Source organism: Panthera tigris, chromosome A2 (genome assembly GCF_018350195.1).
Source record: "Panthera tigris isolate Pti1 chromosome A2, P.tigris_Pti1_mat1.1, whole genome shotgun sequence".
NCBI classification, from domain to species: Eukaryota; Metazoa; Chordata; class Mammalia; order Carnivora; family Felidae; genus Panthera; species Panthera tigris.
The window spans coordinates 4674415-4701395 of NC_056661.1; the positions used below are offsets into that span (position 1 = coordinate 4674415).

General features: G+C 54.3%; 2 protein-coding genes across 4 annotated transcripts; one reads left to right on the plus strand and one right to left on the minus strand.

Annotated features, from left to right (window-relative positions):
* Positions 1-766: 766 nt before the first annotated feature.
* GTF2F1 (general transcription factor IIF subunit 1) lies at positions 767-11562 on the minus strand. Of its 3 annotated transcripts, XM_042977941.1 has the most exons (13): positions 11347-11557; positions 11033-11252; positions 10904-10950; positions 10262-10334; positions 5481-5674; positions 4523-4693; positions 2820-3004; positions 2106-2259; positions 1829-2010; positions 1671-1744; positions 1456-1594; positions 1125-1242; positions 767-1019 (listed from the first exon to the last, which is right to left on the minus strand). In XM_042977941.1, exons 2-13 carry the CDS (start codon positions 11042-11044, stop codon positions 815-817), a joined length of 1554 nt encoding a protein of 517 aa, XP_042833875.1. In that variant the 5' UTR covers positions 11045-11252; positions 11347-11557; the 3' UTR covers positions 767-814. The 3 variants fall into 3 exon arrangements, with proteins under 3 accessions (XP_042833875.1, XP_042833876.1, XP_042833874.1); XM_042977942.1 differs by having other exon boundaries at positions 1829-2007; positions 11033-11562; XM_042977940.1 differs by having other exon boundaries at positions 11033-11557.
* A 1461-nt stretch (positions 11563-13023) lies between these two features.
* LOC102970088 (adenylate kinase isoenzyme 1) lies at positions 13024-24798 on the plus strand. The gene is made up of 3 exons (XM_042963110.1): positions 13024-13258; positions 24422-24619; positions 24793-24798. Exons 1-3 carry the CDS (start codon positions 13091-13093, stop codon positions 24796-24798), a joined length of 372 nt encoding a protein of 123 aa, XP_042819044.1. The 5' UTR covers positions 13024-13090.
* Positions 24799-26981: the final 2183 nt, after the last annotated feature.

Here is a 26981-nt window from a genome sequence, read left to right on the forward strand (position 1 = left end):
TGGAATAGAAGGGAAGCCCTGGAAACATCACTGGAAAGCTGAAAAATAGGGCCCAGGTGCCAACATGAGCAACAGAAGAGTGTGGGATTTTGTGGCCACGTTGGGACAGAGCCCGCCAGCGGAGAACCACTTCACGTGGGCTCAGTCCAGGGCTCCTGGGACACCTGGTGGGGAACAGAGGCTAAAAGCACCTGTAGGGTTTGCCTGCAAAGCCAGCTGCCCAGGAGGCCCACGCAGAGCCCCTCAGCCGGCCGTGAGTCCCCACCCAAAGTTAGGAAACACAAGAGTCAGTCGTGAAGAGAAGTCAGAAGAGAACACGGGATGGCTGTCAGCTTCGGGTATCAGATCTCTGGCAGATAGGATGCTCTCAACAAAAACGTGGAGGAAAGGATCAAAGGCATTGGGGGCAGAACGCTTAAAACAGACTAGCTGATCTGAAAAGGAAGCAAAGATCATTTGAGATTTGGAAAACTGAGTCAGGGAAGCCAAGCACTTCCTGGGTTCACGGGGGATAAACTACAGCCGAAGACAGAACCAGACGCCGGAGCTGGAGAGACCGCCAGCCTGCGACGGCGGATGCTCGGCGAGCAGAGCTGGCCGAGGGCTAAGAGGAGCAAGCTCTAAGGGGCAGGGAAAGTTCTGGAAGGAAGGGCCCGAGGGACAGAGGGAGAGACATGAGCTAAGGAAACGGCCAGGGTTGTTCTGGAATTGGCAACACGGGGCGCCGGGATTCAGGCAGCAGGTGACAGACAACGTGAGCACCAGAGAAGTTGGGAGGCAGCCGTTTATTGGGCAGGTGGGTGGGCGCCGGCCGTCACTCCTTGAGGGAGAAGTGCATCTTGTCGCTGATCATCTTGCGCTCGGGGTTGAGCCGCTTGAGGATCTGGGCGAGCACGTTCACCGTCTGCTCGCTGCTCAGCCCTGTCTTCTTGGTCTGGAACTTCTTCAGCAGGTCCTTGGTGGTCATGGGCTTCCGAGTCAGATAGCGGCGCACTGCGTCCTCGGTCACCTGCACGTCGCTGAGGAGCCGAGCGGAGGGCGGGGCGGGTGGGCGTCAGCGGGAGGCCTCCCCGCGCCCCTGCCCCGCTCCCCTGCCCCACCCCCCACCACCCTCGCCAACCTACCCGCTGCTGGGGGTCGACTTCCCGGACTGGGGCTGAGGGGTCGACTTCCCGGACAGGCTCTGGGGCCCGGCGTCCAGCCGCAACCGCTTGGCCACCGGCGTCTCATTCGTTCGCTTGCCTGGGGGAGCAGGGGAGGGGTTGAGCCCCGGGCCTGGGGGGGCTGGACCCCCCCAGAGGCCCAGGAGGAGCGGGGCTGGGACCCCGTGTCCAGGGAGCCCCGGGGTAGACAGGCCTCTGCCCCAACTCTGGCCTCTGTTCCCGAGGCAGGAGGGGAGACTGAGGGCAGAGGTCAAGAGGTCGCGGCGAGGGGTGGGGCGACGGCCCTGCTCACCCTGCTCCAGCTTGGTGGCGGCGGCCCGCAGGGTGGAAGAGGTGCTGCCACTCTCCGCGCTGGGCGTGCCCGGCCGGCTGTTGCCCCGAGAGCTGCCTCCCGACGGCCTCCGCTCCCTCTTGGGGGGCGTCTTCTTCTTCTGCGGAAACGGGGTTGGGATGTGAGTCTGGAGACAGACGCCCGCCCACCCGCCCCTGCCCGGGCCCGGGCCTCACCGCCATGAAGAGGGCCGAGGACGCCTCGCTGTCGATGTCGCTCTCCTCTGAGCTGTCCGACTCGTCGCTGCTGTCTGCGTGGGGCCGGAGGAGTGTCAGCGCCAGGGCGCCCCGCCCCGGCTCCACCCCAGATGAGGGGCAGCGGGGAGGGGACCCACCTTTCCTGCGCTTCTTCTCCTGAGGCGTGGGCGCCTTCTTCTCCTCCTCCTCCTCCTTGTCCTCCTCGGGCGGCTTCTCCTCCTCACTCTCCTCGCTGCTCTCACTCTGCTCATCTACGCCCTTGGGGCCCTCCTCCTGCTGGGTGACCTTGGGCTTGCCCTCCAGCTCATCCTGGGAGCTGCTGCAAGGCGGAGAACCAGCCGCCCGTGAGGGAGCGCGTGGGCCGGGTGGAGCAGGCCTCACGCCCGCCTCACGCCCGCCTCCCGCCTGCCTCACCTTGAGCCGTCGGACATGTAGTCCACTTCCTGGCCCTCAAAGTCCCCGTCGTCGCTGTCTTCGAAGGCCTCGTCGTCGGACCCCTTCTTCTTCTTCTTCTTCCTGCCTCCCTTGGCCGGCGGTGCCTTCTTCTTGGCCTTGGGAGCTCTGCCACCTAGGGAAGCAGAGCGGGACTCAGGCCGGGCACTCGTCCCGTTTGGGAAATCTGAGGATGTCTGGACATCTTGGGGGCCTCACTGAGCATGGAGAGAGACGCCCAGGACTGGCCTCTTCCACGTAAACTGACCGGTCCAAGTCTATACCCCCAACTCGCTTTCTCTGACTCACACTCAGGGCCACCATCTCCGTCCCTGCATCCCCCAGAGCCGTGTATCGGACAACTAGAACCCACCCCTGTAGCCCAAGGCCCACCAGCATCATTCAAACGGGCCGATCCAAAGCTGTTCACCCTGCCCTGCGCTGCCCATCCATGGACACCCCAATAAAGGCTGCAGCTGAGACCTTCCCGTCGCTCTTCTCTGCCTCCTACCAACTCCCGTGCTTCCCCAAGGGCCGGTGCAGCGGACTGTGCCCTGTCCTCATTCCCAGGGGACTGTGAGTGACTCAGCTTTCCCTCAGTGGCATCAACCGTCCTGAGTCGTCACTCAGACACCTTGAGGGAGTACGACCCAGGCCGGTCCACACGGCCACCTAGGGGGGCTCCACCAGCCTCACCCTCCTCGCCGCTGGCCTCGCTGTCGTCAGACGACATCTCCAGGTCATCCTCCAGGTCATGGATGCGCAGCTCACTGGCCTTCTTGCGGCTGCGTTTCTCCTTCTCCTCGTCTTCCTCATCCTGGTCCTGATCCTTGAGCCGCCGTTGCTGCATGATGCTGAAGTGGTTCAGGACTTTGTTTCTCCTGTGGGCAGGGGAAGGGTACAGTGGGGGCTGACAAGGGGCCTGGCTCCAAAACTGGGCCTCCTCCCTGCGTCCCCACCAGGCACTCCCCAAAGGGGAATGACAGACACGACTTTGGTGACATGAGGGGACTCACACCCATGGCATGGAACACCCTGAAGTCACATGGGGAGAGCTGGCCCTGCTTTGATCCCTTGTCTGTCCCATGTCCCTCAAGGATAAAGTTTCATGTGGTATTGGGAGAGAGCATCTCTCTCCAGCTCAGGTCCTTTCTCAGACAACAGAATTTAGACACAACATATTCATGTCCATCTGTTTTGATGGTAGTTTATGGATGCCTTTGTGTTTATGAGAAGAAATAACTGTTTTCATTTACTTTGATGATAAAAGTTTTAAAAAATATGACTGCATCTAAGGAGAGCTTAGGATTACATCTAACAGCATAAGCAAAGTTCATCAGTGCTGTGAAAACGAGTAAAGCTCTTGCACAAGAATATGAGTGTAATTAACACTACTGAACAGTACATTTAAATATGGTTAAGATGGCAAATTTTATGTTTTTTACAATTAAAAGCATTTTTAATTGAAAAGAATGATGGGGGTGCCTGGGCAGCTCAGTCGGCTAAGCGTCCAACTTTGGCTCAGGTCACCATCTCGCCATTCCCGAGTTCGAGCCCCGTGTCGGGCTCTGTGCTGTCAGCACAGAACCCGCTTCAGATCCTCTGCGCCTCCCTGGTTTGTGTGCACACACACTCTCTCTCTCTCTCAAAAAAATAAACATTAAAAAATAAATAAATAAAAATTAAAAATTAAAAAAGGAACAAAGCACTGATATGTGCCACAACGTGGATGAACTTGGAGGACATTATGGTGACTGAAATAAGCCAGAGGCAAACGGACAAATACTGCATGATCCGACTCATAGGAGATCCCTAGAGGGGTCGAACTCACAGAGACAGAAAGGAGAATGGTGGGAGCCAGGGGCTGGGGGAGAGGGAGAAAGAGTTACTGTTTAATGGGGACAGAGTTTCAGTTTGGGAAGACGAGAAAGTTCTGGAGAGGGATGGCGGTGATGGTTGAACAATAATGCGAATGGGCTTACTGTCACCGAACTGGACACTTACAAACGGTTAAAGGACAAACTACGTAGTGTGGATTTCACCCGTAGTTGGTCCAGCCATAGCCCTCCGGTCTTGGGGGGAAGCCAAGTGGGCCCCGGGAATCTCCCCCTGCTCTGCCAATTCCTGCTCCAGGACTCAGCTCAGCAGCTACTACCTCCCCAGCCCTCTCGGGCCCTGTGTGTCCCTGATGCCTTCATGTCCGTCTCCCCCACTGAACTGGGAGCTCCCTAAGGGCTTGGTGGAGTCGGACCTGGTCACCACCGAGTACCCAGCCCCCGGCCAGGCAGAAGTTATGGTGACACACTCCATTTCCAAGTGTGTCAGCCCCTTCTGGGGAAGCTGGGGAAGCAATGCCCGCACCCTGCCTCCCTCCAGGCCCAGCTGTGGCTCACACTCACCTTTCCCACTCCTCCTCGGCCTCCTCGGCAGTGAGCGTGCGATGCCGGGCCAGCGGCGTGAAGTTATACCAGTTGTGCACAGGGAAGGCCTCAAAGGCCCCATCGGGGCACTGGGTGAAGATATAGTAGGACGTGTTCTCCGTCACACCTCCCTTCTTGATGCCCTTGAACCTGCAGGGAGGCAACGTCACAGCCTGGCCCTCACGACCAGCCCCCTGGCCTGCCCTCTCTCCAGAACCACCTGGGTTCTCTGAGCAAAGTCCAAGCCTGAGAGATCTTGGGCCGGCCCTTCAACGGTAGGAGCCTCGATTTCGGCACCCAGAAAGCCGGGCAGCACTCCCCACCTCACACAGCGAGCTCGGGGCTCCCCTCGTGGTACATATCACGGTCCTTTCTGGAAGGACCGTGTTAGGTGAGCTGTGAGGCAGGGGCGCTGCAGTCACACCCCTCCGGATTTGCCTCCAGGTTTCTCCTCATGCCCGAACCAGTGCCAGCCTCCTCCTGGCCTCTGCCCTCACCCTTCCCTGCCCTGAAAGTCTGGGAAGTCTTACAGAGTGCCCTTCCCTGCCCACGGCCTTCAAGGCTCCCCTGGGCCCCGGCCCACCCGTGCTCCAGCTGCATCCTGGCATCCACCATCCTCTGTCACTGTCACACCGCAGAGCTCTGCACACCGTCCCCTGCTTTTGTGCACACTGTTCTTCCTGGAGCCCCCTCCACCCACCTGACCTCCCAACCCTCACGACCCCCGGTCTCCAGGCAGCCGCTCGCTGCGTGTGGTCAGGACAGGCTCTCGGGCTTCCTGTACGTACCCTGGTCCCTAAGGGCTCCTGCACCAGCAGCAGCCTGGTTCATCTTCAGAAAGAAAACCCCACGAGGGACGCGGAGTTCAGGGAGGGACGCCCAGCCGAGTCCGGACGCGAGGGGGTCGCGGGAGGCACTCGCCGCTGCCACCACTTACTTTCTGCCCGACTTGCCGTTGACGCGAAGCAGCCACGGCTGGTCCTCGGGCCGGAACTCCTTGAGGACGATGCCGTACTTCTTCCTCCGAGCCTCCTCGCGAAGCTTGCGGTTGAACTCGCTGCCCGCACCCGACTCGGGCATCTCCTCCTCCTGGTAAATCTTCTTGTTGCTCAGGTCTCGCTCCAGCCGGGCCTGGAGTGACGGAGCAGGCGTGAGGGCAGGCAACAAACCTTCCGTCAGGGCTGCCTGCCTTCGCTCGAGCTGTGCCCGCCGCCCCCCACCCCGCAAGAACACCCGAACGCCCTCTTCACCCCACCTCCCAGGCTGAGCTGCGGACTTGCAAAGCCAACCTCCTGCTTAGCGAAACAAAAAAGGGGTAGAATGCTGGCCTTCGGTGGTGCATCTGGGTGAAGGCATGTGGGCAACCCTCGTGCCAGGTCTACTTGGCAGCTTTGGAAAGTTTGAAATTCTTTCTAAATCAACATTTAAAGAAATAAATCAATAAACAAACAAACAGTGAGATCATTTTGGTGACAGGACAAAAACAAAAAACAAGGAACTGGCCCGCTCTCTGCATTCGGGCACCGTTAAAGGCTGTTTTCCAAATTTTGATCTTTAAAATGCACGTGCCGCTCACCCTAGAGGTCCCTCCTCCAGACAGCGGAGGTGAAATGACACGCACAGTGCTGTTTAGCACACCAGTCTGTTGCAGCAGAAGACTGGAAGTCAACCTAACGCACATCAGCGGGGCACTGGCTTGATGCACGGGGCCTCCTCCACATAATGGAAGACAGAGCGGCCAGAGAAGAAAAAGGGGGCGACTGTAGGGAACAAGTCCCAAGGCATAGTGACTGAAAAAGGCAAGATGACCCACACTGCTTCCTACTGACAAGAGATTTCAGACAGCTGGGAACAAAAAGATCCTACCAGCTCCCAGGAAGAAGGGGGAAAAGTCCGTGGCCCAGGGGCGGGCCACGTTTTAGAAACAAAGTCTTACTGGCATACAGCCACGCCCACGCGATGTATCCTTGTGCCTTTACTGCGCATGTGCGGACACGCAGCGTTGAGGGGCTGCCGCACAGACACCGGCCAACCAAGTGCAACATAATTACTGGTCCTTTAAGAAAAAGCCTACTGACCCCTGATACAAAGGACAAGAGGGAGAATGGCAGAAGCTCTCCACAGCCAACACCAGAAGCCACAAAACACTGGAACAAAACCCTCAAAACCTGAGAGAAAATGGTTACCAGGCTAGCTTATGATACCCAGTCGAGCTACCCAGCCCGAGGCTGGAATCTGGACACTCACAGGGGTGCGAGGGAATTGGTGCGCACCCCACACCTTTTTGGGGAGCCGGCCCAGGACGTGCCTCACTACAAAAGGAAGGTAAACAGGCCTGATTCCCCGAACACGGTCACCCCAGAGGGCAGGGCCCCTGCCTGGCGTGTTCACCTTTAGCCCAGGGGAGGGTCTCCAGGGACAGTTGCTAAAAGAGTGCATTTGGAGGGGGTTTCTGCCCACACGTTGCCCTGAGTGAGCAGCGGCTACCGGAGGAGGGGGATGTCCCCTGTGGTTTTAAGTGCTTAGATGGCTGTACCCACCCCCTCCCTTGAGTGACTAGTGACAGGGGGGTGTCAACCCAGCAAATTAGTTTCCTCCAGGGAATGTAATCCCCCTCGTTGGTTTTTTAGGGAGTGTGCCGTTTAGGCAATGAAAATTCAAGGGGCTGCATTTCCCTGTGACTAGGTTTTTAGGGAGTGTAACCTCCGTGTGGTAAAAGCAAGGAGTGATGAGTGACGTCCCCCCATGACGATCAGGGAACAGGGTACGTGTAACCCCCAAGTTACTAGCGGCTGGGAGATCACGTGTCTGAAGAGGTGATAACTATGCAGGCTCTGCACCTCATGGCAGTGGGTGACGAGGGGCATGGACCCTCCACGGGGACGAGTGGCCGAGGTGCAGACTCCTCTCAGTTCTCATGGATGCCGGGACAGGGGATCTCCTATTGATGACGGACCAAGAGTGGTGGGTTCCCAAGGTATCTACCAAGTCACTCCTCTTAGCGAGGAGTATTTGGGGGCAGGGTACCCGAAGGTGGCTTATTTCTCTCTCCTGGATGGTAAATGATGAAGGATGTCTCCCCACTGAGTGATGAGGGATTTGGAAACACTGCACCCTCTCTGGATAACTTAGGCGTGGCCAGAGGTGGGGGGAACATGCTAGTTTGTACACAAACATGTGGGCAGCTGGCCATGCTGGCAGGCAGGCACCCTACCAGGGAAGAAGGCGCCTGGAGCAAGTATCCACCTGCCCAATATCCAGAGGAGCACGTTGTTATCGTGCCTCTCTCAAATAGTCTCATTTGCTCAGCTGGGTGAAGTCAAGTTTAAAAATAGACAAAAGAGGGGCGTCTGGGTGGCTTGGTCAGTTAAGCATCCGACTGCGGCTCAGGTCATGATCTCACGGTTCGTGGGTTCAAGCCCCGCTTTGGGCTGTCTGCTGTCAGCACAAAGCTTGCTTTGGATCCTCTGTCTCCCCTGCTCTCCGCCCCTCCCCCACTCATACCCTGTCTCTCAAAAATAAACATTAAAAAAAAAATTTTTTTAATAGCCAAAAGAGGGGCGCCTGGGTGGCTCAGTTGGTTGTGTCTGAGTCTCGATTTTGGCTCAGGTCATGATCTCGCAGTTTGTGGGATTGAGCCGCATGTCAGGCTCCATGCAGCAGCACACAGCCCACTTGGGATTCTCTCTCCTACTCCCCTGGCCCTCCCCCCCGCCCCCCCACCCCCCCACCAGCCAGCTTGTGCATGCACACATATGCGCTCTCTCTCTCTCAAAATAAACAAACTTAAAAAAAAAAAATAGTCCAGAGTGGCCCCTGGGTGGATCAGTTAAGCATCCAACTCTTGATTTCAGCTCAGGTCACGATTTTACAGTGTGAGTTTGAGCCCTGCATCAGGCTGTCTGCTGTCAGCACAGAGCCCACTTAGAATCCTCTGTCTCTCTCTCTTCCTGCCCCTACTTGTGCTCTCTCTCAAAATAAATAAACATTTTAGGGGCGCCTGGGTGGCTCAGTTGGTTAAGCGTCCGACTTCAGCTCAGGGCATGATCTCACAGTCCATGAGTTCGAGCCCCGCCTCGGGCTCTGTGCCGACAGCTCGGAGGCTGGAGCCTGCTTCGGGTTCTGTGTCTCCCTCCCTCTCTGGCCCTCCCCTGCTCATGCTCTGTCTCTATCTCTCAGCAATAAATAAATTTTAAAAATAATAATAAAATAAACAAATACACATAAAAAAAGAAAAAGATTCTCTCTCCCCCTTTCCTCCGTTGGCTCTCTCTCCCTAAAACAGATTTTAGAAAAAAAAAAAAAAAAATAGTCCAAAGGCAGACCTGTGCTCGACAACCAGCTGAGCAGGTGGAGCTGCCCGACCTCGGGAAGGCCCGACCATGCCGACTTCAGACTTGGGGCCAAGTCCCCTGCTGGGCTGCTCCAGTCTCTGTGGCTTTAAACGCTGCTCCAAATGCCCAGATGTGCCCTCCCGCTCTCCCAACTCACATGTCCAACTGCTCACCTACTGTCCCCTCCGGGATGTCTAATATAAGACGTCCCAAACTGAACTCCCAAATACTCCATCCGTCTGGCCCTGGCACCCCTCAACATCCAATCATTAACCGACCCTATGGGCTCCGCTCCAAACACACTAGGATCCACCCACGTCTCATAACGCTGTTTGCTCCATGCATTCATCACTCGCCTGGACCACAGCCGACACCTCCACCCTGCACACCCTTCATCTGCCCTTGACCCCACAGTCTGTCTCCTGACAGTGCCTGGATCACTTTATAATTCCCCTGTTAAAAATTTTTTTAATTTTTTAAATGTTTATTTATTTCTGAGAGAGAGAGAGGAGGGCGAGAGAGTGAGACAGAGCATGAGTGGGGGAGGGGGGAGAGAGGGAGACACAGAATCCAAAACAGGCTCCAGGCTCTGAGCTGTCGGCACAGAGCCCAACTTGGGGCTCAAACTTGGGAAGAGCGAGATCATGAGCTGAGCTAAAGTGGGACGCTCAACCCACTGAGGCACGCAGGGCCCCCCACCCTGATTTAAAACTCTTTAATGGCTTCAATGTTTGTGTTCCACCCCAAAATGCAGATGTTGAAAACTCACCCTCAGTGGGATGCTAGGGGGAGGTGGGGCCTCGGGGGAGGGGATTAGGTCACGAGGGTGGAGCCCTTGTGAGTGAGATTAGTGCCCCTACAAGAGAGGCCCAGAGAGCTCCCTCACCCTTTCCGCCACGTGAGGGCAGTGAAAAGACAGCCATCTATGAAGCAGGAGGAAGGCCCGCGCCGGACCGAAAATCTGCTGGCGCCTTGATCTTGGACTTCCCAGCCTTCAGAATTGTGAGAAATAAACCTGTGTCGCTTATACGCGGCCCAGGCTATGGTGTGTTCTGTGAAAGCAGCGCCCGTGGACAGAGGTGGCTCTCAAATACCATCTGTAGGAGGCAGCCCCCTCCCTGGCCCAGATAACTCGAGGCCAAAAATGCCTGTCAGTGGGCACAACTTCTGCACGTTCTCCTTCCACAAGGCCTGGGCGGGTGCAGTTAAGCATCCAAATCTGCCTCACGCGGATGCACCCAGCAGCTCAGCCTGGGCCTCAGCACATCACTGGACCTCCGCTCCAGGAGAGGTGAGGAAACCAAGCCTCAGCTGCTACTATCACGAAGGGAACTGTTACAACCCAGTGCAGGATCCCCTTGTCACACTCACAATGGAGACTTACCTGATTCCAGGTGGCGAAGTTGACTTTATCCGCTGCATTGAAGGCCATGATGTTGTATTTTTTAGTTGTGTTTCTGGAACGGGCAAGAAGGGGCAGTGCTCAGTTACTCGTTCATTTAGCAAACCCCCCCGGGCTCAGCAGTGCTGGGGACCCACCAAAGACCCCAGGGGTTCCCAGTCTGTCAGGGAACAGAACCATGCCCTCCCAACCCCGTGCGGAAGAAAAGCAGAAGGAGGCACAGAGATCTGGGGGAACCAACATGTGGGAATAATGAGGAACTCTGCCCTGGGGATGGGGGAGGGCAGGCAGGGAATGCTTCCTGGGGGAGGAACGTCCTGGAACTGGGTTTTACGGAACCAACAAGAATCCACCCCACGGAGTCACAAGCGGGGAAGAGGCATTCCTGCCAGAGGGAATGCTAGGCCAGAAGGCTGCATCCTGCCGCCTATTGAAGCACTCATTCATTCGTTCTGCTCCAAACACAGTGATGCCCCCAGAGAGGCCTCGGCTGAACTCCAGCCCCGTCCTCACGTCCCCCTGCTCGTCAGAGCGAGAAGCACAGGCGGTGCCGGCCATGTCTACGAGCTCAGGGAGGTACAGAACCCCTTTCGGAGGAAGTGGGAAGAGGGGTCAGGGACTTACTTGGGAACGCGAACGACATACTCGGTGACGTTCTGGCTGCCGGGGCCCTGCGGGCAGAGAAGGCGGGACGGTGAGTGCGGGGCTGCGGAGGCCGCCGCAGGGACCCCCCCAACTCCGCCGCATACTCACGAGGGCCGCCATGGGCGACGACGTTCGGTGGTTCGGGTCCGGTCCGGCCCGGTCCGCGTCCCTCAGTCGCGGGGAAGCCGCTCTCGCGGTGCCGGGTCTCTGGCCCCGACCGAGGACCCCAAGGCCGAGGTGCCACCGATCCTGGGAGCAACTACCGGGAAGCCGCGCTCGCTCGGCCGGCTCGGCGACCACTCCGGTCACGTCTGCGCCTGCGCCTAACCTGGAAGAGAAACTCGGGGTGCGTCGCGATGGCAACCTCCTCCGCGTCACGTATTTCCCCTCGACTCTTTCTAGAGGGAGGAGCCACGACCGACCCACAGCTGGAGGAAGCGCCGTCTACCGCCCGGACCCGCGCTCGCGGCTCTATATAGCGCTGTTGATTTAATCAGCCCGGTGGACACGCCTCCCCGTGACGACACACTCCGCGGGGCATCCTGGGAGGGGAGGGAGGAACCGGCCTTCCTCGCGAGCTCTCGCGCGCCTCGCGCATGCGCCACTCCGCTCCGGAAGTGCGTCCGAGGAGGCCGCGTCACCATAGCGACCTAGGTCTCTTTTGCGGCTAGCTGCCACGGCTCCACCTGAGCCTCCTTGGGGTCATTTCCTCCTTCTGCCCCTGGGAGACCTCATCATCTCGCCAAACGATCGGGCCCTTATGACGTTGAGCCGAGCCAGGAGGCGTCAGAGCCTGGGTGGGGGTGGGGCGCGACCACTCCACGGGCCGCTGGCGGGATGGGTCTGTGCAAGTCCAAGCTGCCCCACAAGGGCAGGGCCTTGAGATCCAGGAGAAGGGTAACATCGCGGGGGGCGGGGAGGGGCTGGATCACTGGGGGGAAGTAAGGAGGCTATGAAGGGCATGAGGGAGGTACGTACAGGTGCCCCACACCCCAAGTCCAGGTGTGCGCACGACCCCCACCCACCCGTGGTGGTAACACAACTGCACATGCTCAAGGCTCAGCCCTTCTTTGATCCACTTGAGCACCTGCTGTGCCAGGTTCTGGGCACTCCACGGTGAATGTGTCAAACTAGCTCCCTGGCCTCCTGGAGATTACAGCGTAGTGAAGGAGGCGGTCTCAGAAAATGGGATCTACGAGCAGGAGGGGACAGGGCTGCCACAGGGAAAGAGGCGTCCGCTCTGAGGGCTCCGGGAGGAGGGGAGGTTTATGCTCCGCCCCGTGGAATGCCTAGGAATTCACTAAGCAAAGGCGGAAGGAAGCAAGACACCAAAATTGCGCTATAAACTACCACACTCCACAGACATGCCTGGTAGCCATGGGCGTGCATTTACTCATCGCCCACTACTGTATGTCAGGAAACGTGCCAACTATTAGAAATATTGGGACCAGCAAGACAGAAACAGTCCTTGCCCTCATGGAGTAGAGTCTGGCTGGGGAGAGAAGCAGGAGCAAGTAAACAGGCGAAACCGTTACTAATCGTGGCTGTTGCTGTGGAAGAAATGGGGCTCTGAGATGGAACGATGGGGTGGGAGTTTCTTAGAGAGAGTCTGACAGGTCGGCTGTGACCTGAAGGTAGAGGAGCAGGGACTTACTGCAGCAGGGAGGAGGCGGGGCACAGGACAGCAGGAGAAGGATAAGTTTGGCAAGTTCAAGGGACAGAAGAGGCCCCTGGGGCTGGACCAGCGTGAAGGAAGAGGAGGGTGGTGTGGGATAAGTCTGGGGGATGGGCGAGTCCCTGCCCCACTCTGAGCCTGTTTCCTCAAGTGTAAAATGGGATGCTAGTCACTGAGATTCTTCAAGGAGATGCTGTGTGCAGAAGGCCTGGCCTGCTCAAGTTCACATCCTCCCGGCTACCTGTAACAGAACTAACGATGCCATGCCTGAGTGTACCATTGGGCATGGATGTGCACCCCCAGCTGCCACCCTAGGGCATAGCAAAGTGGGTATTCCAGGAGACCTGCGTCCAGTGTCACTCACCCAAGGACACACACTAAGCTGTGGACACAGTCACCTCGGCATGTGTTGGCTCCTGTAGGCATCAAACCCTCTCCCCACCTCTTCCCTGGGCCCTCCAGACATCCTCAAGTCCGCTCTGATCTTCGTGATGGGTGGCCCAGGTTGTGGCAAAGGGACACAGTGCAAGAACGTGGCGACCAAATATGGCTTTTGCCACGTTGGACTGGGCCAGCTGCTGACGCAAGAGGGCCAATGCAGTACCCAGTGGGGCTGGGAGGCCCGTGACATCATGCTGCAGGGGCTCCTGGTGCCCATGGTGAAAGCTCACAGGCACAGGGGCAGAGGGAAGAAGGTGGTACCTTCCCTGGAAACCCTGTGGAAGCAGATAGGCCCAGAAGGTTCTGGCTCCCGGCCTGGCCACAGCTTTGTTGCACTGAGCCTCTGTGTCCTCACCTGTAAGATGGGAGACCAGCTGGTGTCTGTAGGGACAGTTGGCTGACGTCATTCTCATAAAGCACTTGGCGGAGTGCCTGACATTTAACAAACAGTAAAGTTAGCTCGTATTTATTCCTTTTGTGACCTTGGGCATGTATATCAACTGGCCCCTCCTGTGCCCGTTCCCTCACCTGGAAAATGAAGGTCACCCCTGTATCTACCCGTAAGAAGGTAGTGATAAATGAATGAGACCTCGCGAGCCTGGCACACAGCAGCCACCAGCCCCTGTAGATGGCCTCAGTGCATCAGAGTGGCCCTGGGGCACCAGGGCAGACCTAGAACCCCAGGCACTGGCCAGGGCAAGGGCTCTTCTGAATTCACCAGAAGTCCAGGCCAAGGGAGAAAACTTGACGAAGTGGCCACGTGGTGGGGGGGGGGGGTGCTGGGGCACCAAACCCAACACCCCTTTCCTTCCCAGGGCATCATCACAGACCTGATCAGCAACACCATGCTGTTGTGCCAGGAGAGCTGCGCCTTCCTCACCGACGGCTTCCCTTGGAAGCTGAAGCAGGCCAAGGAGTTGGAGCGCATTGTGAGTGACCCCAGGGTGTGTGAGAATGTGGTGAAGTGTGGAGCTACTCTCCCTCCCCACTTTGGGTGGAGATCGGAAGGGATAAGACTGGGGAGAGCGGATGGCGGCGGCGGGAGGGGGGGGTGGGTGTGGACTGGAGTTTTAGATTTTCAAGGGACAGTCAGGAGACTGTTGGAAGCTTCTAGCCACTGTTGGTGGCTAGCTGCCGAGCTCTCTGAGGGCAGGGACAAAGTCATACTAATCTTTTCCTGCACACGGATCATTTGCCCCCTGAGTAGCACATGGGTTTAGCATCATCCCTGGGCCATAAAGATGGAGCGTAGTTATTTGCTCATCTATTTATTCAGCCACCTGTCCCCAAATGGTTTGAGAACAGACCCTGTCCTTAGGCGTTCACGAGACAGACTCAGTCCCTGCCGGTAGACAGACACTGACCAATACGTGACTTGCCGAATGAAGCTGAGACGTTTCTGGCAGGAGTGAAGGCAGCAAAGAGCAGAAGACGGAATGACGTCCCGGAGGGACACAAGCGGGCTGTTTGAGTTGGGTGGCCCTGGTGGCCTCCTCAAAGCCCGCGTTGGCAAGTCACAGTCGGTCTTCAGGTTACTTCTGCCGGCAGCGCTGACTTCCTGGAAAGGCCCACCAGGCACCTGAACAGCCGTGGCTGGAGAGTCCGGAAATGGCCGAGCAGGACAAGCGAAACTGTGGCGGGTTGTCAGGCCCCGGGCTTTTCCGGAACTTGCCAGATGCAGTTGAAATGCCTTCAGAGAAGCGCAGGCGGGAATCAAACCGACGTCACCACCGAGGGCTGGGGCCGCTATCCTCGTGGGCAGGTGGGGCCCTGCCCTCTGTTAGCACCTGCACGAGAGCAGTCCTGTCGGGCTCCTGGCGGTGACTTCCAGGGCAATGGACTGGGTTCCCTCTCCTGGTCTGGGAGCTCTGAGGGCAAAAGCCGAGCTAATGAATTTCTCTGTCTTCAGCAGCCCCGGGCCAGCAGTTTGGACCCTATGGCATTAAAAAAAAATTTTTTTTAAGCTTATTTTCTTGAGAGAGTGACCAAGCCAGGAGGGGCAGAGAAAGAGCGAGAGAGAATCTCAAGCGGGCTCTGAGCTGCCAAGCACAGAGCCCGACGCGGGGCTCGAACCCACGAACTGTGAAATCCTGACCTGAGCTGAAATCAAGAGGCGGGGGCTTGGCCGGCTGAGCCACCCCAGCGCCCCGTCCCTACAGCATTTTTAAGAGTTTTTTTCTGCAGCAGTGGCCACCCTTCAAATATCGAGAGGCCACATCAAAACTCCCAGCTTCCCTTGAAAAGGGCCTGACTTGGCAACGTGGGGCCTGCATGTCCCCATGGCAACAGCAGCATGAATGCATCTTGAGCTTTTTCCTGAGCTCAGGGCTGTTCTTGACACTACACGGATGAGCTCTGAGCTTTCGGAACATTCCAGAAAAGCGTTTCTTGCACCGTAAGCATCCTGCTTTTTTACAGAGGGATCGGGCAACTTGCCTGGGGTCACACAGTTGGTCTCGAGGCCTAGATGTTAACCATGTCAGCAGGGGTTCCCTCTCTGCTTCCCCCCCCCACCAGGGTCCCCCCTACTCCCACGGAGGGTTGCCCCTCCATCATGGAGGCCGAGCGCCACCTGCCATTAGGATCCTGCTCGCGTTGTGGTTTTATGCTAAGAGGAACAGAACACGTGCCTTCCTCGTACCCACGTGGCTGCCAGAAGCGAGGAAACAAACAGGCCCGGGTTATGAGAGTGGATTTTCATTGCGGAGAATTTTCTAGATCTCTGTGAGCTGCCGGCCCCATGTGGGCCTTTGAGGACCCTGTAGGCCCCTGCCTTGGGTCTGTCCAGGTATCCCTGGAGGCCACCAACTTGGCCCTTCAACCTGGACCCTGCCAGGCCTGAGCGTTTTAGCTCCATCTGTGCTGTGAGTCGGTGCAGTGGGTCTGGCTTGAAGCCAGCGCCCCAGAAGTCTGGGGATCCTTCTCTTTGCCATTCCTGTTCTCCCTCTCTGGACATTCAAAACACCGCTGGGGGGTTTTTCAGGGCCAAGGTGGTGAAATTCACAGGAAGCCAAGGTGAAATGCCATCTTCTAGGGAGATCAATGCCCCCATTTTACAGACAGGGAAATCGAGGCCCATGGAGGGCAGGTGACTTGAGGTTGGCTCCTGCCCCTTAGGAGGCTGGCCAGCCTAGTTCAGACACTGGCTTTGGAGCCAAGGAGACTGGCACTCAGGTCACGCTCGGTCACTTTCTCCACCTGCCTGTAATCCGCACAAGACCTGGCTTCCCGAGCCTCAGTTCCATCATCTGTGAATGTGGACAGAAATGCTACAAGCCTCTTTTCCCTGTGGGGAAGGTGGGAAGGCTTCCTCCTGGGACGGTTTCCCGTCTGTTTCCAAGATTGCTGCAGTCACCTGTGCACCTGTCCGAGAACACAAGCCGCGGGGAGCCGAGGCCCGTGGTGGGTGGCCTGTGGCCTGTGAACACAGGGCGACTCCCTGCCAGGCCGCACTCTGCACGAGGGGCAGTGAGGAGGGCCAGATAACACACGTGCAGCCTAGATTATCATAATCCGGTTGGATTTCGTTGGAGCATCCGTGAACCGTCTCCCTGAAACGCCCAGACACGGGAGGTCATTTCTCTGAGTCGATGTTCCCCCCAAAGTGTTAACCTGCAAGGAAGCTCCCCTGTTCACAACAGATTTAAAAAAAAATGTTTTTTTGATGGTTATTTATTTTTAAGACAGGAAGAGAGACAGAGCGCGAGCAGGGGAGGGGCAGAGAGAGGGGGAGACACAGAATCCTAAACAGGCTCCAGGCTCCCAGCTGTCAGCACGGAGCCCAACGTGGGGCTCGAACTCATGAACCGTGAGACCACGACCTGAGCTGAAGTCAGACGCCTAATCAACTGAGCCACCCAGGCGCCCCATAAGACATTTTTAAATAATTATGTATTTCTTTGAAATGTGTTGATAAATTATAGGCTCACAGGAAATTGCCCTGTACCCTTCACCCAGGTCCCCCTAGTGGTAACATCTTCTTCTACGGGCGTCTGGTATCACAACCGGGCTCTTTGTATTCGATTTTACACTTACCTCCAGAGCAAGTGATGCCCCCTTTCTATTTGCCAAAGTACTCGTTGCCCTCCTCCCCGCCCCCCCTCACAAAAACCCTTCCCCCTCTCCTGACCCCACACAAAAAAAGTAGAAAGAGGCAGCTGGCGGGATGCGGTGTGAAATAACAGGGCTGACAGTGACGTCCAGGCCAGCCAGTCTGTGGAAGTTGACCCCGTGAAGCCTCGCACTCCGTCCTCACCAGGAAGAGAGGTCTTCGTGGCATTTGGGGGTGCGCGTGCCCCCCGAGTGGAAAAGCCATCAAGGAAGTCCTCGGTAGTTTTGTGGTGCCAGATTTCAAACACGTACATAGTTAGAACCATCTAACGGATCTCCACGTCGCCGGATCGAACCATCATCGAGGTCCGGTCACACTTGCTGTATCTATGCCGAAACGTCTTGTCGCGATTGCTGACTGTGCGCGTTGAAGCGGAGTCCCAGGGGCACCTGGGTGGCTCAGTGGGTTAAGCATCCAACTTCAGCTCGGGTCACAATCTCGTAGTTCGTGGGTTCGAGCCCCGCGTCGGGCTCTGTGCTGACAGCTCAGAGCCTGGAACCTGCTTTGGATTCTGTGTCTCCCTCGCTCTCTGACCCTCCCTCACTCAAGCTCTGCCTCTGTCTCAAAAATAAATAAACATTTTTTTAAAAAGTTTAGGGGCGCCTGGGTGGCGCAGTCGGTTAAGCGTCCGACTTCAGCCAGGTCACGATCTCGCGGTCCGTGAGTTCGAGCCCCGCGTCAGGCTCTGGGCTGATGGCTCGGAGCCTGGAGCCTGTTTCCGATTCTGTGTCTCCCTCTCTCTCTGCCCCTCCCCCGTTCATGCTCTGTCTCTCTCTGTCCCAAAAATAAATAAAAAACGTTGAAAAAAAAATTTAAAAAAATAAAAAAAAAAAGTTTAAATATGTTCAAGTGTGTTATTTCAGAGGAATTGGGCCCCTGCACGTTCCCTGGGATACAGGTGGCAGACTTGAGAAAGTGAGGAAAACAGAGCATGCGTTGTGCTTGCAGAGGGCTTTTGCCGTGCAATTTTTTTTTTGTAAGTTTATTTATTTATCTTGAGGGAGAGAGAGCACGCGCTCGGGCACATGCTCAGGGAAGGGGCAGAGAGAGAGAGGGAGAGAAAGAATCCCAAGCAGGGGATTTGGGTTCACAAACCAGGAGATCATGACCTGAGCTGAGATCGAGTCGGGAGGCCTCACGGGCTGAGCCAAGCAGGTGTCCACTTGTGTGCGATTCTGACGAGGGTGGGGCTGTGACACTCTGTGCTCCCCAGGGTTTGGTTCTCCCCCTGCATGGCGGTAGATGAATCCGGGCAAATTCGGTGGAGAGCACTGTGGTTCAATCGATACTTTTTGGATCGCATAACTTCCAGGAGGCTCCCACATGCCGGATTGCCACTCTCTAGTGAGGGGTCTGTGATGGGCGTAACCGTGACCCCCAAATCTCTATGTGGAAGCCCTAACCTCCAGGACCTCAGAATGTGACTGTGGGTGGAGAGAGGGTCTTTAAAGAGGTGATTATGGGGCGCCTGGGTGGCTCAGTCGGTTGAGCGTCCGACTTCACTCAGGTCATGATCTCATGGTCCGTGAGTTCGAGCCCCACGTCGGGCTCTGGGCTGACTACTCAGAGCCTGGAGCCCGTTTCGGATTCTGTGTCTCCCTCTCTCTCTGCCCCTCCCCTGTTCATGCTCTGTCTCTCTGTGTCTCAAAAATAAAAACGTTAAAAAAAATTAAAAAAAAAAAGAGGTGATTATGTTAAAAGAGGCCATTAGGGTGGGTCCCGATCCCGTCTGACCGTCTGACCGGTGTCCTTTTGAGAAGAGATTTGACACAGACACACCCAGAGGGAAGATACAGGGAAAACACGGTGTTTCTTGAGCCAAGTGGAGAAGCCTCAGGAGGAACCAGAAGGAACCAGCTCAGTTGGCACCTTGATCTTGGACTTCCAGCCTCCAGGACTGTGACAAAGTAGAATTCCTGTTGTCTGAGTCACACAACATGTGGCATTTCGTGGTGGCAGCCCCCCGGGGACACACCCACACGTGGTCAGACAGCCCCAGCTGTCAAAACCCCTGGGCGTCTTCACATCGTGGCTTCCATTCGCCGCTGACCCGAATCCCTTATCTCATTAGATATTGCCAATTTGGGATTTTTCTCTTCCGGTCATTTTTTCCCCACACTGATTAGCGGGCATTCTCGCTAAAGGAGAAATGTCCTTCGTCACCCTGGGCAGTTTGGTTATCCTGAAACACCGTTGCTACCCCACAGGTGGGACAGATGCCCAACTCCTTCCTCGGACGGCCATTTTTCAGACTCAGGCCTTGGCGTCCTAGTGACTTCCAAGGGCAACCATGAAGCTGGTTATTTCTGTCTGCCTTTGTCTTGTTCTCTCTCATCACGAGGAACTCATGGGTCAGCTGTCACGTCTTTGGTCAGGGGGAGCCCTTTCTCGCTGACATGTGTGTCTTCCGATCTCCAGCACGACCTTTCACGTTTCCTGACGGGTCCTAGAACTGGCCATGCCTCGAAGGAACTCCTTTTATTGGGGTGGGGTGGGGGTCCAGTCTGGGTGTGAGGGGTACTCATCGCCACTGAGTTGTCATCATTTTCCAGGCCCTTCCAGTGGACGGAGCTGGAAAACACAAACTTGCGAAGGGGGGAGGGGGGATCACAAGTCCATACCGATGTTTCCAGTTTACAATGAACATGACAATGATTTTTTCTCTTTTCCTAAAATGTTTGACTCCTAAAGCCGTTAACACAGTCCTTCGCATTATTCCATTAGCTGCAAAATAGCTTGCCAGGAATACACCAATCTCAACCACTAAGAATAAAACGACTCCAGGAAGTTTAAGATTTCTCTGCAGCTCTGATTTTCCTTGTAATATTCCTCACTGCGGATGTGTAATAAAAACACCAAGTTGCCTGGAGTAATTATTTTTTTCCTGTGTAGTTATGCATGAAAGTGACATTCGGTGGGAGGACATTTGTTTCAATTTGGTTTGGGATATTAGGGAGTGCTTTCATTTTTTTTTTTTAAAGTTTATTTTTGAGAGACAGAGCATGAGTGGGGGAGGAGCAGAGAGAGAGAGAGGGAAACAGAGAATTGGAAGCAGTCTCCAGGCTCTGAGTGGTCAGCACAGAGCCTGACTCAGGGCTTGAACCCACAAACCGGGAGGTGAGATCATGACCTGAGCAGAAGTCAGATCAAAGTCAGAGCCACATAAAAAGGTATGCTCGGAGAGAGCTTGTTTCCAACCTTTCCTGTCCACTCTCCACCCCAGATTGTGCCCTCCTTTCCGCCATGGAGAACCATTCTCATGAGTTTTTTTTTTTTTTTTTTTTTTTTTAAGTTTATTCACTTATTTTGAGAGAGTGGGAGAATGCAGGGGAGGGGCAGGGAGAGAGGGAGGGGGGAGAATCCCAAGCAGGCTCCACACGTCAGCGCAGAGCCCAGCTTGGGGCCCGAATTCACAAACTGTGAGATCATGACCCGAGCCGAAATCAAGAGTCGGACACTTAAGCGACTGAACCACCCAGGCGCCCCTCTCATTAGTTTTTGGTTTGTCCCTTTGCTGGTGTTTATTTTGCAAATATAAAGCAAGTGTGTGTGTGTGTGTGTGTGTGTGTGTGTGTGTATGTGACACAGAGATCCTCCCCACACGAAAATTGGCATTCTGTACATACTAATCTTCATGTTTAAAAACTTTACAATGTATCTCGAAGATCTTCTATCCGCGTTGACGACTTCCTTGTCTCCTTCTATAACTAGTATCCGTTGTGTGGCACTTCCATTGTTTATTTAGCTGAGTTAGTACTTGTAGGACCACAGACCATAAATCGTGGGACAATTTATTGACAGACAAGAAGCTGTTTGCAGTCTTGTGCCACTACAATGTCGCACGAAATGACCTCGGCGTGTCATTTCGTATTTTTTGCTAGGATCTTTTGATAGGTTCTTCAGGGTGGGTTTGCTAAAGAGAAATGTGTCCACCATTTTGCGAGCTGTCACCACACTCTTTTGCATTGCCACCAGCGATAGAGCAAAAGGTCCTTTCCTCACACCTACACCAACAGAGGATACTGCCAAACTTCTGGGTGTTCTTCTGACTTGTTAGGTGTGAAACGGCATTTGGGGGTAGTTTGAAATGGGCATTTCTCTTACTATGAGTGAGATCACACATCTTCCCCAAACTTTAAGGACCATTTTAATTTCTTCGGGGTGCTCTTTATCAATCTTTAGCTATCTTTGTTTTAAAAATACAGATTGTTGGTCTTTTCTCCTTGATTTCTAGGAACTCTTTATATATTAGGGCTATTAGCCCCCCACTTTGTCAATTATCTTTTGACATCACTTTATGGTATCTGTTTGCCATGTAAAAGTTATTTAAATTTTTTTTTTAACATTTATGTATCTTTGAGAGACAGAGAGAGATGGAGCATGAGTGGGGGAGGGGCAGAGAGAGAGGGAGACACAGAATCGGAAGCAGGCTCCGGGCTCTGAGCCGTCAGCATAGAGCCCGAGGCAGGGCTTGAACTCACAAACCACGAGATTATGACCTGAGCCGAAGTCAGACGCTCAACCAACTGAGCCACTCAGGCACCCCTATTTAAAAATTTTAAAATCATATTTATCAATATTTTGTTATTTCTTCTTAGACTTTAAGACTCCCCCTCCCCCCACCCCCCAATCCTAGGCTTATAAGGGGATCCATTCATGGCTTATTTGGTACTTGTATTACCTTATTTCTTTATTTTATTTTATTTTATTTTATTTTATTTTTTTAATATTAATTTTTGAGAGAGAGAGAGACAGAAACAGGGCACGAGCAGGGGAGGGACAGAGAGAGAGGGAACTCGAAGCAGGCTCCATGCTTTGAGCTGTCAGCACAGAGCCCAATGCAGGGCTCAAACCCACGGACCATGAGATCATGACCTGAGCCAAAGTCGGATGCTTAACCGACCAAGCCACCCAGGCACCCCTGTATTACCTTATTTCTTACATTTCTATCTCTGATCCATTTGGGACTCATCTTAGTTTTGGGGACGAGGTAAGGGTTCAATTTGATCTTTTTCCAAATTGTGATCTAGTTGTCCCAGGATCATCCAGTTGAAAGCCTGTCCTTTCTCCATTTTGGGGGGATGCCACCCTCACCATACAACATTCCATATTATCCTTGGGTTAATTTCTGGATTCCATTTTGTTCCAGGGGTCTGTTTGTGCCCCTGCGCACTGCTGTTTCCGGTATGGTGGCTTTAATAGGTTTCAGTAGCTGGTGGGGCTGAGTAGTTCCCGTCTCACGCCCACCATCTTGGTTCGCTTTGCCTACGTTCTTCTGGCCATTTTCTGCTTGTTTTTGTATTTGAATGTTAGAATGAACCAATTAGACTAAAAACTATCTTATGTTGAAATTATAAACTAATTTGAGGGGCGCCTGGGTGGCTCAGTCGGTTAAGCGTCCGACTTCAGCTCAGGTCATGATCTCACAGTTCATGGGTTCGAGCCCCATGTCGGGCTCCGTGCTGACAGCTCAGAGCCTGGAGCCTGTTTCAGATTCTGTGTCTCCCTCTCTCTCTGCCCCTCCCCCACTCGTGCTCTGTCTCTCTCTGTCTCAAAAATAAACATTAAAAAAAAAAAGCAATTATAAACTAATTTGAGAACGCTCACCTCCTTTATGATGTGGTCTTCCTATCCAGGCACATTTATATCTTCCTCTTGTTCCAAGTCTCCTTTGAATCATTTAGGAGTATTTTGTCCAACTTTTCCTTAGAGGTTGTCCTTAAGACTTTGCACATTTCTGGAAAAGTTTTGTCCGAGCACTTTTTAAAGTTAATGTTTATTTATTTTTGAGGGAGAGAGAGAGAAACGGAGTGTGAGTGGCAGAGAGAGAGGGAGACACAGAATCTGAAGCAGGATCCAGGCTCAGAGCTGTCAGCACAGAGCCCGACACGGGGCTCAAACTCACAAACTGTGAGATCATGACCTGAGCTGAAGTCAGATGCTTAACTGACTGAACCCCCCGGGCGCCCCTTGCCTGAGCATTTTATATTTCATCTTGTTGCTGTTGCAAATGGGGCCTTCTTTTCTAACTGGTGATTTTTGTATACACATAGGCTACAGACTTCTGTGTGTTAATGCTATATCCTATTATTTTGTCAAATTCTCTGAAGTCTATACTAGTTTGTTGATTTTCTTGAGTTTTCCAAAAATATAATCACATCATCTGCAAACAGACATTGTTTTACCCCCTTCTTTCAAATTCAGGTCTCTCAAATTGATTTCCGTAATCTCATTGCTTTAGCGAATCTTCTTATACCTTCCTAGGTCACAGGAGCAAGAGTGGGCAATTTTATTTTGTTCCCAACTTCAGTGCGTAAGCAAGTTTCCATTAAGATCCTGGCTGAAGATATTTATCAATTCCTACCCTCTTAAAGAATCTGGAATGCATGCTGAACTTTGTTAATTGCCCTTTCTGTGTTTATGAGGATGATCATATGACTTTTCCCTCCGATGTGAATACAATTGTATTGAACCATCCTTGCTTTCCTGGAATGAGTCCCACCTGGTTTTTGTTTTGTTTTTAATGCACCAGTGGAGTCTATTTTACAAGGAAATTCTGGAGGAACTAGTAGGAGGTAGAGCTCACAGTGGGCGGCCATGGAGATCTAGGAAGGTCTTCCTGAGACCAGTCAGGGAGGGGAGGGCAGTGGTATGGGCAGTGGTGAGCTGGGGACTCTGCCTTGCCCAGCGAAGTATCTGGGCAAAAGGAAGGCAATTGAAGACTGCTTAAATCCATCTTGGAAGGAATATTTCAATTCAAATACCCACCAACCTAGAACTAAGAAACGGTACATCCATAGAGCAGAATTCTGTAACAATCAGGAACTTCCTTAACGTGCTGACCCGTGTCATCTTGTGATACGGAGCGACCAGGATTGAAGGCAAATCAGTATCTTCACCGCTTGTACAAAAAAGGAGGAAAAAGGACATCAGAACCAATTTGCTTGTATGGTATATGCCTAAAATAACTCCAGACTGAGACACAAGAAACAACTCCTGGGAGGCTGAAACTGGGTGGCTGGGGATGGTGAGGAAGCAAGTCTTCACTCTTCCCTGTTAGCGTTGTTTACTGATGAGCTCTGCCAATGTCCTACCCATCCAAAAAAATGAACACGTAAAACACACACTTGGAGCTAAAAAAACCAAGATGAACCCAGGGGGGGTCCGCACAACCCTAGACTCCTGATCTCGGGGTCGGTGGGGTGGGGGGGTGGTCAGGGAGCCACTGCACCTTGCCTTTTCCTCATCCAGCCCCTTTGTGGGTGCCGAGGTGGGCCGGGCCCCCGACCTCATCGTGTTTGATCGCTCCATGGATGCGATGGTCTTCAGAGTGTGGCATCGGGGCGAGAAGGAGCACCGGGTTCGTGACTGTGAGTCGGCCCTCTGCCAGGGCCTAGAGACATACGACACCCTGTGCGAGCCAGTCTTGACCTCCTACCAGCAGAACAACCTGCTCCGAAACGTGGGAGTACCACGTTTGGGGGTGCTGGCCACTCACCCCCAACCCCCCAGGGGAACAAGTCAGGGGTCATGCCATGGCCCCACATCCTGGACCTCCCTGGGCCTGTTTCCCCAGCGTGTACACTGGGGACTTTCATTTCTCCCACTGGGCAGTAATAAGCACAGGCCGTGGCCTTCCAGCTATGACGTTTGGGTCTAAACAGAGTGACTGTCTCCAGAACTGCAACATTAAATACATTTTAGAACGTATCTACAAAACCTAGGATTATGACAATCCGTTAACCACATTAGCCATGGCTCAACTCCTATCCAGCCATATATATTCTTGGGGCAGGGGGGTGGGGGTGGGGAGCAGGGATATTTTAATTCTTTTTTTAATGTTTATTTATCTTAGAGAAAGAGAGCACGAGCAGGGGAGGGGCAGAGAGAGAGGGAGACACAGAACCCGAAGCAGGCTCCAGCCTCCGAACTGTCAGCACAGAGCCGGACGCAGAGCTTGAACTCACAGACTGTGAGATGGTGACCTGAGCTGAGGCCAGAAGCTCAACCGACAGAGCCACCCAGGCACCCCAGGGATATTTTAATTATTAAAGTGACCCACCCAGTTTCTCTGCTTTTCTCTCGGGTGGAAGGTAGGAGTGCTGCAGAGGCTAAAATGAACCGCGTGCCCTGTGCGACCGGCTCTCACCGCCGAGGGTGGGATTCGAGGGCAGCAGCCTGGAGGAGGCAGTTCCCCACATCATCCTCCCTCCCGAGGCCTGCTCCAGGGGACAGGGTCTCCACCGGGCTCGGGTGGCCGAGTGGCCAGCTGTGATACGGAACGCTGTGTTGCAGCCCTCCTGACTGACCCATTTCCCTCTTCTCTCACTCGCATGGCTCTGGCATCACACCTCCCGATTCTTTGTGGGCTCTTAGTGAAGAGGCCTGCTAACCTGCTTCCGCCTCAGTGGAGGGCTGGAGGACAGGATCCCTGCTGCTACTCAGAACTGACCTCTTGCTCCCCCTCTTCTAGATCTTGGCAGAAGCTGCTCGAGAAGACATTTTGCCCGGTGCCGCTCTGTCATTGAAAGGCTGCAGTGACGGGAGGGGCTGGGGGCTCTGCCTCTCCCCTCATCCCAGAGCCCACACAGGGCTCAGAAGGGGTGCAGGGCCTGTGAGGGAAGAGACCTGGTGACAGGAGGCCAGGCTTTAACCCAAGCTGACTCCCCAGGAGACCCCAGACTGACAGCCCCTTTCTGGGCCAAGGCAGCACAAGGGTGGGCTGACTGGGGGCCACCACCCACAGGGGTAGGTTCCTAACAAATCTGGATGAGGCCTTGGGGGGGCTGCGAGCTGTTGAGGGCTCCAGTGGCGCTGCCCTTGGGGCCTGTGGGCCCAGGCCTCTGGATCCTGAATGGGAAACCGGATCTGTGTTAGCATCCAACTACACACCCAAAAGGAATCCTACGGCCATCTAGTAGGTCTCAAGATGGTTACCCCTGGGCCAGACAGCTCAGATGGCCCCTCAGCTCACTCTCCCATCTCCCGTCCTCATCCTTGGGAGGCCACGGCCGCACACCAAGCACTGGAACTTGTGCCATTTCCCTTCACAGGCCAGGTTTCCACCTGGGGGGACGCCGACAGACTAGGACCCAGCCAGGTGCGCATCAAGGCGGGTGGGACTCCCGAGAGGCACAGCCATGGGTTCGCTGTGCTGGCGGGCTGCATCCATGGAAACGCCTGTCCCCAGGGACCCTCCCGGGTGCCTTGCTCCCCATGTTCCCAGAGGGAACTGGGGCTCAACCTGCTATTGCCCTTTCTGCAAGGCAACCCAAGAAGGGCAGTCTTCGGGGGGCCCACACCCCACTCTTAGAGGCCAACCCCTGTTCCTCTTCAACTTGTTTCCTCTACAAACACAACTGCGGCCAGCACGCAGTTTTTAGACAAAAAGCACTTTATTTAACCAAAAAAAGGGGAGGGGGTTAGGAAAGCACAATGCGCCTGCAGAAAACTATTTTTTTCTTATAATTCTTTTTCTTAAAAAAAAAAAAAAAGAAAGAAAGAAAGAAAGAAAGAAAAAACACAACACAAAGCTTGTAATTTCCAATCACCATTATCAGGCTTTTACAACATCTATAAAGAACGAACAAACATCTGCTTCAAAACTCTACAGGGGGAGAGAGGAGAGAAAGAGACGGCACCCAGCAGACACGGGGAGGTTTTGTTATCATTTATTTGTGAAGTTAAAAACGAGCGATAAAAAGTAAAAACTGCCATACAATTTTTTGTTTTGTTCTCAATTTGTTTTCAGTTTCAATGTCCTCTTGAACAGTTGAAACACAAGACCAGTCCCGGGAGGGGGGGGGGGAAGGGGGCGGCGGGAGGGGCTG

Coding starts and splice junctions, on each gene's coding strand:
- GTF2F1 (XM_042977941.1), bottom strand. Junction 1,745..1,828: donor GGAGAAGAAGCGCAGGAAAG/GTGGGTCCCCTC, acceptor GGCCCCACGCAG/ACAGCAGCGACGAGTCGGAC. Junction 1,020..1,124: donor AAGTCGACCCCCAGCAGCGG/GTAGGTTGGCGA, acceptor TCGGCTCCTCAG/CGACGTGCAGGTGACCGAGG.
- LOC102970088 (XM_042963110.1), top strand. CDS start 13,091: ATGGGTGGCCCAGGTTGTGGCAAAGGGACACAGTGCAAGAACGTGGCG. Junction 13,259..24,421: donor AGGGGCTCCTGGTGCCCATG/GTGAAAGCTCAC, acceptor GTGGGTGCCGAG/GTGGGCCGGGCCCCCGACCT.